The 19,061-nt window shown below is 40.9% G+C and overlaps 2 protein-coding genes across 2 annotated transcripts; one reads left to right on the plus strand and one right to left on the minus strand.

Annotated features, from left to right (window-relative positions):
- Nucleotides 1-4,069: 4,069 nt before the first annotated feature.
- LOC121303044 (piwi-like protein 2) lies at nt 4,070-13,780 on the minus strand. The gene is given in 14 exon segments (XM_041233439.1): nt 4,070-4,254; nt 4,916-5,138; nt 5,631-5,736; nt 6,603-6,691; nt 7,190-7,306; nt 7,676-7,777; nt 10,204-10,284; nt 10,286-10,391; nt 10,808-10,935; nt 11,350-11,490; nt 11,797-11,886; nt 12,410-12,503; nt 12,949-13,055; nt 13,685-13,780. Coding segments are annotated over 14 exon segments (1,665 nt in total).
- A 155-nt stretch (nt 13,781-13,935) lies between these two features.
- Nucleotides 13,936-18,765, plus strand: LOC121303045 (26S proteasome regulatory subunit 8 homolog). Its single transcript, XM_041233440.1, has 6 exons — nt 13,936-13,962; nt 14,374-14,451; nt 16,412-16,685; nt 18,090-18,179; nt 18,434-18,484; nt 18,610-18,765. Exons 1-5 carry the CDS (start codon nt 13,936-13,938, stop codon nt 18,478-18,480), a joined length of 516 nt encoding a protein of 171 aa, XP_041089374.1. The 3' UTR covers nt 18,481-18,484; nt 18,610-18,765.
- The last annotated feature ends 296 nt before the right edge of the window (nt 18,766-19,061 follow it).

Genomic DNA, 19,061 nt, shown 5'->3' on the forward strand with positions numbered 1-19,061 from the left:
TGCTGACCCAACCTACGCTCTATATACCAAATCATCAGGCATATAAGTAAGCACAGTCATTTATACCCCAGATAAGCTTTTCTATTTGATTCTCGGCAGACTCTTGAAATCGTAACGTCTCCTCTTATTAGATGTCTGTATCCCTTTTAACTGGGACTTGGCCACCTATGTTGCTATTATCAGTAATTGTAGGTCTTATACTGTGGTCGTCTTAAGACATGTGATTTCTGCTTGGCTTTGCAATGTCTGTCCGGTTCACAGAGATTCTCCGGCAGCATGCAATTAAATTCCCTGCTGCATCTGAGTTGTTTCAAAGGCGAGAGGTGATAAATGTAATGGACTAACTAAACAATAATTATTCGCAGGCTTTCAAGACCTCAGAGGTCTCTTGTTCAGATGAATTTGCTCTTTTCTACTTTCACCTGTAAGAGACCTCTGAGGTCTTGAAAGCCTGCGATTAATTATTTAGTTAGTCCAATAAAAGGTATCACCTCTCCTTCTCCTTGTATTATCTCCGGACTGATATGGCTACCATTATATCAACAACCATGTTACTCCACTGAAACTGTTGTTTTCACAGAAAGGCTGTGTATAATACAACTGATCAAACTAGACCCGTTAAACTGGTGTGGTTAGATATGAGTGTACACTGATGAAAGCATTAGCCAGAATGTCTGCTTGATATAGCTTGCATTTTTTAACTTAAATAGATAACCTTCAGGTGCATGTTAATGTGTCTAGGATCAGGTCACCGCTTCCAAGTATAAAGGTTATGCTATTGGTTTTAAAGCATGCAATAGAAATTACTAGCGATAATAAGGGGAGTTGTAAACCTCTCCTTTGCCCCTTTTCAGAGCCACAGGAGTGTGCATGTGACTGGTTTGTATGTCTCTACTGGGTAGTAGTGCTACAGCTTGTAAGGTCCGCAATTCAGTTCTGTATCACTCAGGACAAGGAATGAGAGTAAAGCTGTAATAATCTTTTTTTTTTATTATATTCAAACACATTCAGATGCAGCAGTATCCAAACTCGGAGAATGCCTGCTAGATTGAGTAAAATTACAAGACAATCCTGTCACTGTGCAAGAACAGAAATGGAATTATGTTTAGAACGATGGCTGTTCTGACTAAGGCCAATTTCTTGAAAGATTTATATATGTAACGCGAAATGTTACTGTTCTTAGCACTGTGTCATTAAAAAAGCTTTTTTTTTTTGTTTTGTTTTCTTTGGAATTAGATTGTTGTGGATCACACCAGTGAATCACATTTTAACGTAAACCTGAATAGGGCTGAGGGATACTGTGAATGAATTATTACTTAAGGGAACCACTGTCTTACAAACTGGTTACCCAACACCTCAACCCTGGCACATTTTCCATGAAATAACATTGTCATTAAAAATTGTTTCGGTCTTACCAGTCATTCAGGATTTTCACAAACCCCACAAAATGCATATGCACCTGATTAGGATCAGTTTTAGTGCCATACTTATAATCTGAACAAAAACAAATACATGCTTCGGAAATTCCAATGTCATCACATTGCTGATTTGAGATTAGACAGCCTGTTTCATTTGTATTGGGAGAGGACCCAAACAGCAGTGAAGGCTTCGCAATAATACCCCATGTTAAAGTTCACCATGGTATGTTTGCAGTCTGACTGTTGTCCGTCCCCCCCCATGCTTACACTGTGCATTCACCAGTTTACCCAGGTTAGCCACGCTCTTCCAATATATACCATACCTTGCTATTCTTTACAATGCTTACTTACCATGTTTTCACAGTGCTTTATTAGACTTTGCTATGCTTTTATTGTGGTAAACTTTTCATACGGGACCCCACACACCAGCCCTGGGCTGGAGGGATCACCCTTTCTCATGGGGGGGAGTTCAGTTTCCACACCTTTATTACAGCCTGAGCGTAACAAATACTGCTAATGCCAACACAAGGCACGACTACGGCATTTAAATCTTTGTTAGCGGAGAATCTGATTTAATTTACAACCGACTATCTACCAGCCAACTGTGAAGCTGGAAGGAGGGTCATCATTTTGTCTTTAATGTTGAAACATTGAGTGCTGGATGTTTATTTTTTTTTTTTTTTTTTAAATCGGTCATTTAGCTTCATGCCTGTAAAATAACCCAGTTATTATCATCCACTCTCCAAGGAAACACTTTGTCTTCAGATACTAAGAGTAATCCCCAGACCCAAATAAAGTCTACGATGCACAGAATGTAGGACACTTAAAGAAACATGGTTTATTATTTATTCACACATCTAAAAAAAAAAAAAAACACATAACCTTGTATTTTTGTTATTACAGAACAACCTTAATACATTGTGCAACAACCCCAGAAGGATCCACGAGTCTGACAGAGGGATCAGGGAAACAATTCTCCCCTCATAATCAAAAGCAGACAAAACAAAAGTGATCCTGACATTACCACCGAGTGTCTGAACAAGAACTATTCTCCACAGTGTTACTGGTTCATCACAGACTGCCTGGCACAATATAGGGTTCGTCGGTTTCTTTCAGAGTCTGGTTTCCGTTCTGCCGAAGCCGAGACCTGCCCGCTACCCCATTGAAACGTTCTAGACACTGAGAGCGAGTCTACGATCTTATCTAAAAGTCCTTGATCCGCTGAAGCACAAATAACGAGATAAACTGTAACTCAGTGACAAACACAAACGTTATAAAAAACCCCAAAAAACAACCACAATGCACTCATGACATGACCTCCTACTACAATAGTTTCATTGTAAAATAAACATGATCATTTTGCCCGGAAAAATAACTCCTTTATTATAATTATAATATCGATTTCTATTGCGTTCAAATAATCAAAAGCAATAACGATGACGACGCTGCGTTGTGGCCGTTTTTAAGGGTTAAACTATTCCAACTAAACAATGATAAACGCTTGCTAGCAGCTTCATATAGAAAAGTGCATGCCAGTGAAAAATGATAACGCCAGGTACAAGTTGGCAAGTCTGCTGTACTACCTGCCAGTTTACCAAACACATCCATAAACTGGTAAAGACTGCGAACATCATTTGGGATCCCCGGCGACGCACCGCTGAGTGGAGTGCAGGGAGAGTCATGAGAACTGTAGCCTGTTAATCGAATCCTGGTGTCGCCAAGTTGCCGGCCTTGGCTAGGGGCCCACTGGGTGTGCTGTTCTGGCCTTTGCACTTTCGCAGGCTGGGATTGGTTCTCTCACTGTGCTGTAACACCCCGTGCTGATCATGTGTCAGACTGAGTCCAGATAGAGACAAAGCAATCTCTTCTCCAGGGTTCAGGTGAGTTGATAATATGCAGTAAATGAATTTCCACTTAGCAGCTGCTTACAAGTGATATTGTATCAACTGCTTAACATAGACACAGGTCAGGGGGTGGGTTCCAACATGCAGGAAGCAGCATTTTCCATGGGACGTTTTTTGCAAGATTAAAGAAAAACTAAATTAAATATATTGTGATCTTTTACGTCTCATTTCCCTAAAACAAGAAATACTGTAGTTTTTTTTTTTAAAGTGCAGGATTTTATTCGGCAAGCGCTGGCAAACTTTTTATTTACTTATTTTAAAATTATATAAATACATTGAATGCAAATACTTTAAAGTTAATTCAGCCAATGTATGAACAAACTCCAGACTAAACAAATCTAGATACACAAAACGTCTAGCCACGAGAATACTGTATGCTTGTAAACATCCTTCAATACGTGGTACAGGGGTGCGGGTGCCGACCCCCTCCACCCCCTCTGTCACGGCTCTGAACTTTGAGGGTATGTAAACTTTAACATAAAAAATAAAAAATTTAGTCCAGCACAAGCTCAATTGAACTGCTTGTACTACAACATAGTACAAAGGAACAGATCATCTGAACAAAAGACGCTGCAAAGGTGAACACTGCAAATTAGCTTTACCCACTCTCCTTTTTAGTGCTTGCCCCCTCCATCCCCCTCCTCAAATCACAGATTTCTGCAGCCTAAAAAAAACAATAAAAAAGATCATAATAATAATAATAATAATAATAATAAATAATATCATAATAATAATAATAATAATAATTCACAGGAAATGCAGCTTGTCGGACAGCTGTATGGCTGGCTCGGTGTCCAGGACCTGCCCGGACAGGAAGGCCAGTTTGTGGGCGTATTTGCACGGCGCTGGTACTCTGATGGTCCCGGACGAGTTCCAGTACATGTGGCACATCTTAAAGGTCAAGAACAAAAATACAAATACAAAATATGTCACTGCAGCACAAGAGCACCAAATCCCGTGCGAGGCGTTTCCTCTGTTTGTGGTTGATGATGATACCCAAACCACATGTGATTGCAAGGTAGGTGTCATGTGCATGCAAAATCCACACATGGTGAGAACATGTCTGAAGCTTGCAAGAAACATCCAGTTCGATGAGCTAATTATTCTCCTTGCAAAGCGTGACCCCAGACAAGTAATGCTACTATCATTTTAAAAGCTGGTTTCAAGGGATTTCCAGGTCCACTGGAGCTGGGATGATACTCAAGCACAGAGTAAACTTCTCCTTGTGATCTGCTCACTATTAACACCACTCTGTCAACCGACATCATGAATAAGTTTGGCTAATCGGTCTGAGAAGTGCCCCACATATTAAGTTTTAAAAACTCCCGCTTGGAAACAAGTCCTCTAAAACATCAAACTCTTACCTCTGCAAATGGCCAGGGCTGAGATTGGCGGTATTGTAGATGGAAATGTAGTGGGTGGGCAGCCCACAGCCTTGTCAAATAGAAATCAATCCAGAAAGGGAGAAATGAAAAGAAAACTGTCTCTGAAAACCAAAACGGAATATATATATACATATATATATCAGTTCATTAAAAATGTCATGTGCGAGTTATGCAGCCTGAAGCACAGCGCACTGTTTATTTGAATGACTTACCACTCCTTGTTGGGTTCCAAATCGTTCTCCACTGCAAGAGTAGAGGGTGGTGCTGATTCGTTTCTGCACCACAATGAACGCCATCTTGGGCTCGTACCGCGGGAAGGTCTCGAAGCACTTGAGCAGCTGGGGGATCTCGAAGTCCTATACGTCTTTCAGCTGCCCATCCGACACACCGTCCCGGTATACCACGATCTTCTCGGGCAGGTTGTGGTTAACCTGGTGAGAGCGTCGGAACAAACCATGAGCACCCGACTGTACAGAGGAAGGGTCTTGTACTAACAAGGGGATCTGGTGACAGGATGAACCACAAGAGCCGAGGCTGAGGCTGGTTTGAGGGCCAAATTTTGCTTCTTATCTGTATTTAATGCAAAACAGCCCTGCGATACGGAACTGGGAATGTTTTTGCAGATATTTATGTTCTTATATTAATTCAATAAAAAAAAAGAGTGGAGATACACTGAGATGGTTGGCTATTCAAATAGTGTCAGATCTAAATACTACTGTCATTTTATTTGTACACAAAAACTAACATGAACTGTCAGAGGTTTCATTTTGCATAACCACTATAATGAATTTAAACAGTGCTCACTTTAGATCTGCCCTCCGTTCAGAGATCCATATTAAACAAGAAAGCCACGGTTTTCAGTAGACAGTGGAAATGCAGATTTTGTTTTATTGTTCTGCCAATGGATTCGCTTCAATTCTCACCTCAAAATACTTCTGCAAAGAAGCTAGCAGGCAGATCCTGTACCCGTTGATAATCTCTTCATTGGGCATCTGGAACACCGCTCTGGAATACCACCTCGTCAGTGTGCTGGGCATAAAGCAGCAAACATGAGTGCAGGGGCAAACACTGGAATATTCAAACAAACATGGCTTGAAATGTGCTCAGTGTCAAACACTACCAGGTCCGTACTGGTTCACATAACACAATGTAAGAATGATAAAAATGATACCACTTCAGAAGAAAACCAATGCACAAATGAGGTCTGAAATAAATAACACGCACTGTACAGTACAGAAGAGCATTTCTATCCTGGCATTAACAGGTAATTTGATGGGGCATTTTGCTCCTGCCAAATATTTTACTGTAATAATATGATACAAATTATATTTGTGTCTTCTGGCCAATTAACAATTAAAGAATATTCTAAAGATGAAAGACCAAGTACTAGCAAAAATCAGTATGAAATTAAATAAACAAATGCTAAAAGAAGATGGGGTTATATGATGGAGAACTTTGTTTTTAAAGGGGGTTCGTGACCATTTCATGGTTTTCCTACATGTGTGTATACACTATTAAGCAGCTCAAACACAATCCTATGTCAGCACAAGAGCTCAATGTGTTTGAGCTCAGAGTGTCTGTGATAATGCAGCTAAATATCACTATGGGTATTTGCATTCAATTTATGAACAGTCTTTTACTGATTGGGAACACCAGCTGTTGAGTGCACAATACAGACTTGAATTACAAAGAAAATGAATACTAACACCAAACATCTTTCTCTTGCAGCTTTACCTTGTTGCACGGGACATTTTTCAAGCATTTTTCATTTTTCAAGCAACTGTTAAAACATTTCCTTGTGTATCTTAAGGGGTTAAAAGTTGACAGAGAGTTGCCTGGTGTTGCATGGGCTTCACAGAACAGTGGCAGGTTTTTTTTATTCTAATCTAATGTACCCGTTCAGACTGGCAACAAAGCCCAAGATCGATCTGTTCCCTCTGCGTGGGTCATGATGCACATCTACTCCGATCACCATCAGCTGTTTCTGGGGTCAGAAAAACAAAACAAAAACATCCTCGTTACCCGAGATCTGTACACTGAATTAAGATAACTGAATTGTACCTTCTCTTTAATGCAAAATCCCTATAACTGATTGATCTGCAAACTGGGCATTTGCTTGGCAAGCAGGCAAAGCATTACGAGGCAGTGGGGTGTGTGTATTTATTATGAAGGATTTCACTTGTTCACAGGTTCGTTTGCCCCTTTTAACTAATCCCAGACAAAGAAGTTTCGCACAGTAAAAACCGAACTCCCACATGGAGTACCAAACTATACTTTGTTTTCTTCAGCTAACTATAACTGGACAGCTAAGCCGTAACCCGTGGTGTTATCTATCACATGTCTTCTCTGATCCACAAACAATAAACATCAGAATATTCTGTTACACTTGACTGTCTCATTCTATATAGAGGGGGAAAGCCGACGGTCGCTAGTATTTGAGAGGTACTGCAAGGCACACAGTACTGTGCTATTCCATACTTACCAAGGGAATGTTTACAGTCCAGAGCTCCCCTCCAAGCTTTGCATTTATCTGTAACAGGATCTTCTGGGCTATGCTCCGGAGCTTCTGAGGCTGCGAGATGGTCCTGACGTTTATGGCCTAAATCAACACAGACAGAAAGAATAAAACAGGGCTAGACACCATTCAGATAATGGAATATTGTTTGGAAATCTGAAGGCCTGTGTGCAACAGGGCATAGTTCAATGGCGATTAGGCTTGTTCACACAGTACTTTAAAAAAAAAAATGTGTTGGTGAGTTGTGTATGCCAAACAAAAAACATACCATGCATTATAAAACAGATACTTAGACAGGAAACTCAACGTGGTGCACACAGCGACTGAACAGGATACATTCACATCGTTCGGTCACAGAAGGGAATTTGTCTGCAAGCACAGAGCAGCAACAGCAACATCCTGTAGGACTGAGATTTAAAACTTTTTAAAAAAGACCAAAACAAACCACCTCACCTGTGAAGGCACTGGAGACTGAACACTGCAAAGCTTCTTATTGGCACCGTACAGGTCGTCCCTATTGCCCGTGATAATACACACAACCAGCTGCGCATTCGGCTAGAGAGGGGAAACCAAGACGAAGACAAATAAATAAAAGGGTTCACAAAGCCAAGAAATGAAACCACAGCGTTCTAATGCTGCTTAACGTTTAGCCAGGTACCAAACACTTAAAAACTCTAGTATGAGCCACTGAATTTATTCTGGTCATTGGTTTGCCTTGTTGTTAACCGATTGGTTTATTTTAACACTAGAACCGCCATGCGGGTCATTGTGACGCATTTTCCACTTAAAACTCTTCCGTTGTAAGTCGTAATGTGTGTGCCCATTTTTGACTTCTCCTAAATATATGAATTAAATATCCTGACGGCATTTGACAGCCAGAATCGCAAAAAATGATACATTTATAAATAGTTCTACCTAGAACCGCCATGTGACCCAGGCATTACAATACATGTCTTTTTTTAATAAAACGAAAGATATTCTATTATTTTTGTAAATGCAGCAAACAAGACACGCCTCCTCCTAGCACACATTTTTTTGGGGGGAATATATCAGAAGGCAATATTTAATCTTGAAAGTTCTCATTTTGATTGGAATACGGCAAGCTGCACTCAGATACATACAGCAAACACATGACAGGTAGGATAACAACTTGTGCCTAATATGAAACGTGTTTTATATATCTTTTTTTTTTATATTACTTTTAGAAAATTAAAAAAAAATTCTGTTTTACAGGTTTGTATTTACCAGTTTACACGTTTACACAATAGTGTTCAATGGAACTGCGTCTGTGTTTACAACACAGCTCCCAGAGGCAGGCGCGTCCGCTCCTCCATAGAGTACAATGCAGCCCTCATACCGGAAGTAGTGTTATATTTTATTTGTATGTAGTATTAGAAACAATGACTTCGGTTTTATAGTTTTGTGTGTACATATACCCTTTTACACTTGTACACCTGTTCTTTTGAAATGTGTATTTTATTATATTTTTTCACTGTTTTCAGTTGTGCTGTAAATGCGCTCATTATAAAAACAAAGCATTTTAGGTTTACTTTTCCATTTAAATAGTTTTTCTGTGATGCAAATGTTAGATATGACGTTCATGTCACGGCGTATTTCGTAATTCGCTGGATCACCGTGTTTGTCTCCATCAACACCAGGTCACAAAGAAAATGTAGACGACAGGCTGTAGTTACTGTGATGAGTATATGTTATGTCTACATGTTTTCTGCAGAGAATACGGCTTTCCAAATGCCTTGTAGCTTCTTCATCCATAATCAGGGGTTCACATAACTGGTACATCGCAGGTACGCATGCGGACCAATACAAAAATAAGTTATTGATATATGGAAGATGGAAGCGTAGAGTCAGTATATTTAACAAGAAAGCGTTTCTAATGAAGGTGCTCAAGGTGTGAAGGTGAGCTATACTTGCCTAATGTATGGATTATTCCAGGACAGTGGGGGTCTACAAGGTTTGTCAACAATGTCCGCGATCAACAACCCCCTTCCCAACCCCCTCGCTGCCCAAGTGAAACAGAAAAGAAATACACATGGATCTTAATTTTTCTCCAGCACCTTCCTTCCTTTCCATTATTTTCGCCATGTTCTGCAATGTGAACTGTAGAACTGCACCATAACTGTTTTACTGACAGTACTGTACCTGTTTGTGGACCTATTGGGAAAATTTTTCCTCGGATCTGCATTGATCACATCAATAGCGCCGGGGGACTGAGCAAAAGCAGATATTTTTAATCTCCGTCATTAACAAAATGACACAGTAGGTTTGTCTCGTGGCTTTAGTGCTGGGAGGTGCACAGTAAAAAAAGAACGGCAGCAATAATGTACTGATAATGGGTAATTTTGGTCACAGGACGAGATTAGACAGAATTAAATTGAGTTGTGACAGAACGGGCCAGCTGACGCTGAGCAAGTTTGTGAATGGGTTGTAGATCAGGTGTGCTGACGGACACCGGCTGCAGTGACGGGAGGGCTTACAGGCAACTTCTGCCTTTTTATCTGAGAGGCATTGTGGCAAGCAGCTCGGGCACTGCAGCCGGTTACTTCACACCCTGCTAGAGTGTACAGTTATGACCAAAAGTTTTGCATCACCCTACCGAATTAACTAACGTTGCTTCATAAAGTCAAATGAAACCTGCCGAATAGTGTTGCGTTAACATATTGAATTGCATACCGCTTTGTAGTTTCCCACCTACTTAATGAAAAACTGACATTTGGAATTCTAACATGAAATACTGTACTACCACTACAGCTTCCAGTAGACAATTGCGATTTCATTTTGTAGTTTATTTGATTACATGGTGTTAAATAAAATATACAAATGATGCTCAAATAGTTTATGTCTCAATCCTAAAATTGTAGGCGATGCTGAACTTTTTCGGCACAATCTTTTCTGCATTAGCACGCCTGTAATCTACACAGAGGGATACAGGAGGACCCTCCTGTGTGTTTTTTCTATATTACCTCGCTGGTGAGCTGCGAGTGGATGCTCTTCATGTAGGTCTCGGTGTGGTCATCCCGTAGCTCCATCCCGTAGCTCCACGCAGATTGGCCGGTCAAGCCTCATGCCCATCAGCTCGGACACTTTCCCGAAGGTGGCCACCAGCTCCTCAGCCTGCTCCGAGCAGCGGCACGGGTAGAAGATGGCCCAGCAGTTTAACCAAAAAAAAAAAAAACAACGGCTTGGGGTGAGAGCAAGGATTTATACACAAAATACATTAAGACTGAAGTACCTGTTTTTAAACTTTTACAAAGGCTGCCCCTCAAACAATTTCAACATTACAAAACTAGCAACACACAAATCAAAGCTAAAATTTAACTGCTTCTGCATTTCAGTTTTACACTCTTTATATTGATATTAGGGGTTAAACTCTGCAATGATGTTGCAAAATGTAAAATGCCTTTTTCTAGCACGGACATTTCTGTCCATTAAAACAGCTCTAATATCCCCTAAACTACAGGGAACGCTTCAGCTGGGCCAATTAAATAATTAAGGAACTGACTGGAACTGCAATGGAAGTGTCAGCTGTGAACTGCATCAAACTCAACAGCTGAAGTCCTACTTTTTAAAATAATGCTTACACAGCTAATAGATGCATCCCTCACAACTTCCTTGGACCACTGGACATCAGCAGAGGTCACGAACGAAGCAGACTGCAAGCTAATCGTCTCAAGCGGAAGGGTCCTTCCTTCACACTCTATCCAAATAGAGATAGAGCTGGCATGCAGGTATTTTTTTTTTTATATAATACCTACAGTAAAGAAACTGATAAGAAATATTCACAGAGAATGTAAAATAGCTCAGGACCCTAAAGGCACACTAACTACCTGAACAAAGTGTTTCAACAGTGCCACCTGCTGGACATCACATAACATGTCCAAGGACAATTGCAAAGTTTCCCTGCAATTGCAAAGTTTAAAATGTGTTATTTATTTTATTTTTTTAAATGGTACATTTACACAGTTTATTGATTTATTTTTCTAAAATGCTTTTGAGGCTTTGAAAAGAGGTCCCTGCATTCCAAACTGTGTTGAAGGTTGTGTGCAAAACCTTGAGTGGACATGCCAACATCAGACAAGAGCCCAATACAAACAGCACTGCAGACTGACCAGCAGGATCTCGGAGCTGATGACCAGACCCCAGCGGCCAAGCTCAGTCAAGGCATCTTCGCTGGTGTTGATGTTTCTCAGGAGCTCTTTCAAAGAGTTTGTGTGCTGCTCCCCGCTCACATTGATATGCATGGTCAAATCCTACAAGGAAAGGGCGAAAAACATCAAAACACTCTGCTATACTTCACGGTTTCATTTCATATACAGGGGGAAAGCAGGAAATCGGTAGTATTGAGAGGATTAAATGCAAAATTGTAATTCTGGTCTGGGACTGCATTTTTTAATTATGGCACAGCTATATTTATAGCACCTTATAAGAAGCAACTAAACAAAACTAAAACTAATATAAAAACATCTGTTATAGCGGCATGGCAGACACTGCAGTGTTTTCAAGGCTTCTGCTTCAACGAATCATGCTTCATCCCAGTTTAATCCCAGCTGACTTGCCTTCATGGCGCGGAAATCCTTCCTCATCTTGTCTGGGATCCCCGTTATGAAGGACAGCTCGGGAAGCAACAGCATCTCGCCAGTCAGAACCTGCGAATTCACAACGCACAGCAACATCCATACCTCGTTTCCATGAGCACGGACTGACCTCCAATCCGAGCTGATCCGCTTTCCTCCTGAACCCCCATCGGCAGTCTGCCCGAACTGAGTTTCCACGCAATGCTAGTTCAACGGGTGTTTTGCTTACAAAACTGAAGAGATGAACGCTATTGTTTTGCTTCCAACACAATTCTTTTGAGCATCGTTACTTTAAAAAAAAAAAGAGACTATTTAAGCACAGAGAAACCTGCTCACTCCAGGTGTGGAGTCCGTGTTTACGCCCCCCACCTCGTCACTCGACTGGTCAGTGTTGTGATCTACTTCCACCCATCCCGCTTTGGGAAAGGGTCAGAAAGCTCGGATTTGCAGCCAACGCGTGTCGGCTAAATGAACATGGAACCGCCCTATCAGGGGCAGCAGGGGCTCAGCCCGGGTTGAGGGGAGCATGGAAATGAGGTATTAGTTGCCACTGGATATATATACAGTGATCAATTCTCATTATAAACAAATGCACCTTTTCTCCTGGTCTCGATCTCTCTTTAGGGCGATGGACAAGAAGAGGCTGATCAAGATCCTTGATGGTAATCCCATAGTTTTTGCTGAGAAACAAAAACCAAAATCATAACACACTCATATTTTAGGAGGGCTCTGGTACTCTCCGAGTTAAAAGCACTGTTCCAATGACCTCACCTTGCTAATCAGATGCAGAAGTGATCTTAAAAAAAAATACACTCTCTGAATTCAGCTGTTTAAATTTAGGGTTAATGTACTTTCCATACTGTGCACCTATAAACAAAAACTATATGAACATCATTTAGATCTTTTATTTAACATCGTGTAATCAAAGAAACTACAACATGATATCGCCAAAGCCTACCAGAAGCCATAACAGTAGCATGCTGGATTCGAAATGTCACATTTTTTAATTTGTCAGCTTTTAAATGGAAGACTACTGCTGGTAAATAACATTCCTGAAACACGAGTAAAGAAACAGTTAGATCCACGAAAAGACTTCTCGATGGCTGGACTAAACCCCCCACGGCAGGCACTCACATGACATCCAGCACGGAGTCTTTTTGGAGCACTTTGTGGGAAACGTCGACAGTCAGGAAGAGGCCCCCGTCTGTGCGCTTGACACAGGAGGAGTAGCCGGGCCACACCTGTAACCTTAAACACAAGCAATACCCCAGCAGCCAACGCGCACATTGAAGGGACACCAACAAACTGCACCCTATAGAACTAACTGATTTTGCTTCATAAAGTTGAATGACACCTGCTGAATAATGCCAAGTAAAGATATTGAATTGCATACTGCTTTGTAGTTTTCCCATATACGTAACAAAACGTTGACTTTGACTTTTGTGATATCATTTTGTAGTGTTTTTAATTACATGATGTTAAAGATCTCAATTATGTGTATTTTAGTTTTGTTTTTAAATTATGTCTTCATTCTAAAATTCCTGGGCATGCAAAACTTTTGGCCGTAGCTGGAGTTGCCAGCAAAAATATCTTGGCAGATTTTCTTTCCACTTGGGTCAAAGAGCAGCATTTCAGGACAGAACAGAGTTTTTGTCAGCCAGCCTAAATGACTAATAAAAACTTTCTTTTTTATTCAGTTAACTTGCCTCTGTAGAATTAAACTGGCTTTAACAGACTAAAAGCAGTTTGTCAAACTGCGCCCCTGCGTATCGCCATCAAAAAAATCATTTTCATGGCAGAAGCTTTTTTGCATGCTGAAGTCTAAAGGGCTCCCAGTACAGCCCGCATGAGCACGACACGCTTTGCAGACCTCTTCCAGTCTGATGGAGAGGTACAGAATTGATCCATCGAAGGCTGTGACTTCTCCGGTGACAGAACGATGCTCTTTCATCACACCGAAGCGCATGCTTCTGCACTCCACGTTAGGGCTGGACAGAACAGAACAGATCAGAAAAAACATTCATTAGTGTCACACCCACATAAAAGCATGGCCAGACAGCTACGCCTGCATCACACGCTCCTCTTCTGCATGCACTCCAATCGAAGTCTCTGTTTAGCAACATGCGGTTCACAGGAGACTGTGGGCCAGTGATTAAAGAAACGACAAGTCCCCAGTTCAAATCCCAGCTCAGCCACTGACTCACTGTGTGACCCCGAGCAAGTCACTGAACCTCCTTGTGCTCTGTCTTTGGGGTGAGACGTTGTTGTAAGTGACTCTGCAGCTGATGCATAGTTCATATATATATATATATATATATAAAATTCTCCTCGATCCCCAGCACCTTTTAAATTACTAAAGACTCAGGACAAGACCGTACAAATTTAAATATCACATTATGCTTTTTTTGTTTTTTATAAAGGTTGGTATAATTGCTTTTAGGCAAAAACCCCGGGAAATGTTTATATTCATTCTTAACACGGAGAATACGTGGTGTAAAAAAATACTGTATGAACGATAAGACAATAATTGTCCTGTTTTTAGTGTCTTTGTTTTTCCAGATTGGTGCATTCGGTCTCCCGGCGTGGAATGCGATACTGATCGTGACGTTTGGAAACGCATCTGCACACTTGTCTCTGGTAAGCAGGTTTGCAATGCCAACAACAATAATCGCAGAGTGCGCTTCGGTGCCACAGACTTGTATTATTTGAACTTCAACATGGTTTATTAAATTAAACAAAGTGTACGAGGGTGAAGCACCTGCCAACCGAGAATCCTTGCAAGTAGGAATTGATGCGGTGTGTGGTCTTCGTTTTACCTCCGGGATTTTCTGCCAAGTTGCACAGAGGAGGCTTCAGAAAAGATCACAAGTAGGTGCATTTTAATTCGCTGTTATTATTGTTTGTTTTGTTTTTTTTAAAACTGCACAGATATCGACTGAACAGCGTTCGTGAAAAAGGGTTACATCCAATTCGATCAAATTCGTATGTTTATTTGTATTTATTTACGGTATATATATATCTATATAAACCAGGAAATAATGATAATTTTTTTGTTTTTATTTTTATTTGGTTGTGTAATATCACTTGATTTGCTCTTAATTTAACGTTTAATATGAATGGGTGCGCGATGTTGTACACATGCATATCCAATGGGATCCTTCCTTTGCGATATCTACAGTGACGTGTGCAAATACAAGACAGCTGTCATTCTCACCTGGCGACTTTGTAAATAATTGTAATACAATTTGCAAGGGATTGAAAGAGATGGATTAACGAAATTGCTATTTTTTTTTATTATTATTATTTTTTTTTTGTCACCAGAAAACTGCTAAAGAAAACTATGTCTTATTATCAAATCGGTTCTATTTTTAATGTTTTTATTTTGTATAACTGTTTTTATGATTTGGTTTATGTGGTTGTGTTTTTTTTTTTTTTTTTTTTTTTTTTTTGTTTTGTTTTTTTAGCTCAGTTTGAATGATTTGTCTGCTTTTGACATTGATTTTTATAATGTTATTTCTGGCTGTCTTCTCCTGCCAGTGTATCTCATTTGGTGAATTTGATAAGATCTGCAACTCTGTGGCTGAGTTTGTCTGTGGCGAGTGTGATCTGATCGAGCCCTAAACTTCAAGTCAGTGTATCCATGTTAACCTTGCGGTGCTTTTTGATTTAAAAGAAATATACAAATACATTCTGTTAATGATTCATGCATTTTTTTTAAATTGTTTGTTTTTACACATCTTTTTAGATCTTGCTATAACTCCTGATCATTGCTGGCGGTTTGCTGGAGTTTTATATACTTATTGGGTGTCCAGTTAGATGGCCGGTAAATATTTATTTCAATTGCTAACTCTTAACTGGGGAGGACTCGCCAACAGTGGCTGAAATTTTCAGCAGGGAAAAGACTTCCGTGCTGCTTTCATGCAGTTTAACATGCATCGTTAACTACTTCAGGGTCTGGATAGAGGTTTGATTGGTTAAAACAATTTAGAATAAAGACCAGGACTGGAAGGGCCACCCCTGAGTTCAATAGCTGCTAAATCACAGGTCATGTTAGCTCATTTAAGTAAATCTTGTTTGTAATCATTTTGAGACAATTGCACAAAGCTTGGATTGCATACTGCTGTTTTAGGTAAGGTAGTCCAATATTAGGGCTGTGAAACCAGTCGCAAAGAACTGTTTTAATTGTTCAGGTACCTGAATAAACGCTTGCATCCAATGCAACAGGCATGCCACCTTGAGCCCAGAACCAAGACACTAAATAAATGAGGTCCCTTATCAAGCAGTGGTGTTCTGAACAGTAAAAATAAATCAAATCTGTTGCTATTTTTTAGTTGTTAACAATGTGCTTTGTATCATTTGAAACAAAGCTGTTCATTCTGCTTGAGAGCATTCTAATTCAAAACTCGTTCAAAATAAGTTAGCTTTAAATGATCGCCAGCCTCTTCTTACCATGCTTTATATTAACAGTTTGATTAACCTTAAGGAGAAAGGAGAAATTGACTGCAGTGTGTTTTCAGTTTAATTGATTTATCAATCAGCGTGATAGAACGAATGCTGTCCTGGGAGCCTGATTGAGTTTTTATAACCCAAACAATAGGCAGTCGTGTGGTTTTTAAACGGCGTTGAGGTCTGTATTTGTTTATTTCGTGTCTCCTGTGTTTCTTGTGCAGGGGTGCTGCTGTACGGCCCCCCAGGCTGTGGAAAGACCCTGATTGGGAAAGCCACTGCCAAGGCCTCGGGGTGCCGCTTTGTAAACCTGCAGCCCTCCATCCTCATCGACAAGTGGTACGGAGAGTCCCAGAAACTCACCGCGGCCGTCTTCTCCCTCGCCGTCAAGATCCAGCCTTGCATCGTCTTCATCGATGAAATAGGTGCATGCCCATGGCAGAGACCGCGATGCTTTAACGCAGAGCTGCAAACTAATGCTGTGGTTTGTAATTCATATAAACAATCATTCAGAATGTTACCCGTTTATTCAGCGCTTGTCAGGCGCGTCAGGTCCAATTGCTGTTTAAAATAATTTTTGTTTCACAGTAAAACAGGCACTGTATAGCAAAAGGACACTCAGTACTTCATCTCCAGCCAAGCCCCACCCCTTGTTCGCTGTATTTTTCACATACCTGTTCATAGACGTGCATGCGGAGAGACACACACACACACACAATGCAGACATTTATACCAAAAAAAAAAGAAATTGGAAGACGTTGAAAAAGACTTCCAGTTGAAACGTTGGCCGCTGAGTTGAAGTTACTTTGAATATTTCTAAATTCAGCACTAGCTGGTGTTTAGTAGGTGTGGACGGTTCACACAATGCACAGCAGGGGTTAGAAAACCACTCTGGGACTGAACTGCGCATTCCACAGTGACCCACAGAGGGGGCTATGCATCCCTGTTTTACACAGTGGCGTCAGCGCGGAATAAAACAGACGTACTCGCCTGTGGCTCTTTCAGTCCATCACAAACCAGGACCTTGCCTCCTAATTACTTAACCCTTTACGGTCCTGTATCGGACCAGGTCCGACATTACAATTTTCCCTGACCCACATCATCAAAAAGACATAAAGCAAAAGGACGGATCTGAGCAATATACATAGCCCCTGCACCACAGAGATAACACGAACACAAGATAGCTGCTTCCTCATCCAGCGCTCAAAGAACATCACAGACATTTCCAGAGCTCTTTTGAGATGTTATAGTAATGAAATGATGACTTGGATCGCATTATTGAGGAGTTTGGTGATAAAACGAGAGATCAGGAGAGGATTCATCAGTATGCACGACTATGAAGAGATATGTGATAAATACAGCGAACAAGGGGTGGGACGGGGCTGGAGATGCAGTACTGAGTGTCCTGTTGATATGCAGTGCCTTTTAAACCTGCTTTTGAATGAAATCCCTTATAAACAGCGCATGTGAAAATAAATTGGACCTAACAGACGCTGAACAAATGGACCGCAAAGGGTTAATTGATCACCTGTTAAACAGTTACATACCTGATTGGTATAAAAAAACTGGAACAAGGACCTGGACTGGGATAGACTGCAATGACTATAAGCCACAGCAACATTCTGACCTCGGAACACGGAATGCTCCTTCCATGGCTTTGTTTTGCCAACAGCAGCAGTGGAGCTGTTACCTTATAGAGCAGAGAGTCAGGAATGAAGACTCCCGTAAGGCTGTCCTGACCTGACCAGCAGTAGGAAATGGAGACGGGTTAGTTTGCATTACCTTATTTTATTAGGATTCAATTTTAGTTTTTTTTCCCCTCTCTTCAGGTTATGGTGGTGGGAGCTTCAAACAGACCTCAGGATGTGGATCCAGCTATCTTGTGTCGAATGCCCACAACCTTCCAGATCAACTTCCCTGTAAGTTATTTGGAGCTTCGTGCTGCAAGTGCGTCATTTAAATAGTGTTGTGAATGAGATCTCATTGATTACCTTCTCTGGGTGCCTGTTTATTTTGTTGGCTTACGTAACTGTAATAATGTGGTACAGTTATGCACCTGTGGACATAGCTGGTTCTGGTTTTACACACTGTGATTACCACTAATCTTAGCCATGGTTGTGATCTACTGATCTGGAGTGTTGTGTATTTTTATTTATTTTTTTTTCTTCTACAGACCCAAAAACAAAGACAAGATGTTTAAAAGCTGATTCTGGCAGGTGAAAATGTGAGTATCTCATTATGGTCTGTCGTTTCACTGCGCTGCTCATACTGTAATCACAGTAATTCATTCTCCCTGCATCCTGTATACAAAACCGATGAGGGCCTACATCTAAAACAGTTTTTTTTAAGGACGATTCTGAAAAACTGGACTGTCAACAAGCTCCGTTGATCTGAGGACTAAACTATAAGGATGCGGGACTACATGCACAAGCAGCAGATGAAGCAGATCACACAGCAGCTGCAGGACAGCGACGGCGAGGACAGGTAACGCACTCTGTACCACTGAGAATGCACAGAGCCAGACTTCATACAGGAACATACTAAAGATTTGAGTTTTCAAACTCTACGGAGGTTGAAAAGGACAATCGGTACAACTGAAGTCAGAATTGTGTTTTAAACATGGTTAATAAGCAGAACGATGCTAAAGCAGGTTTGCTGGAGGGGTCTGCCAGAATGGTTGGACAGCTGTGAGGCAGAGCCTCTCTCTGTGGATTTGTCACGGCTGGCGTGCTTTTTGTTTTGCTTTGCAGGCCTGTGGATAAAGACAGGCTGCGGCCAGTGACCCAGCTGGATCTGCTCTT

Source organism: Polyodon spathula, chromosome 31 (assembly GCF_017654505.1).
Source record: "Polyodon spathula isolate WHYD16114869_AA chromosome 31, ASM1765450v1, whole genome shotgun sequence".
NCBI lineage: Eukaryota > Metazoa > Chordata > Actinopteri > Acipenseriformes > Polyodontidae > Polyodon > Polyodon spathula.

Bases quoted from the DNA above. Each gene is read 5' to 3' on its own strand.
- LOC121303045 (XM_041233440.1), top strand. From the start codon at position 13,936: ATGCGGTTCACAGGAGACTGTGGGCCA. The intron at 14,452-16,411 runs GTAAGCAGGTTT...CCCAAACAATAG, and splicing joins CATCTGCACACTTGTCTCTG to GCAGTCGTGTGGTTTTTAAA. The intron at 16,686-18,089 runs GTGCATGCCCAT...CCCTCTCTTCAG, and splicing joins CGTCTTCATCGATGAAATAG to GTTATGGTGGTGGGAGCTTC.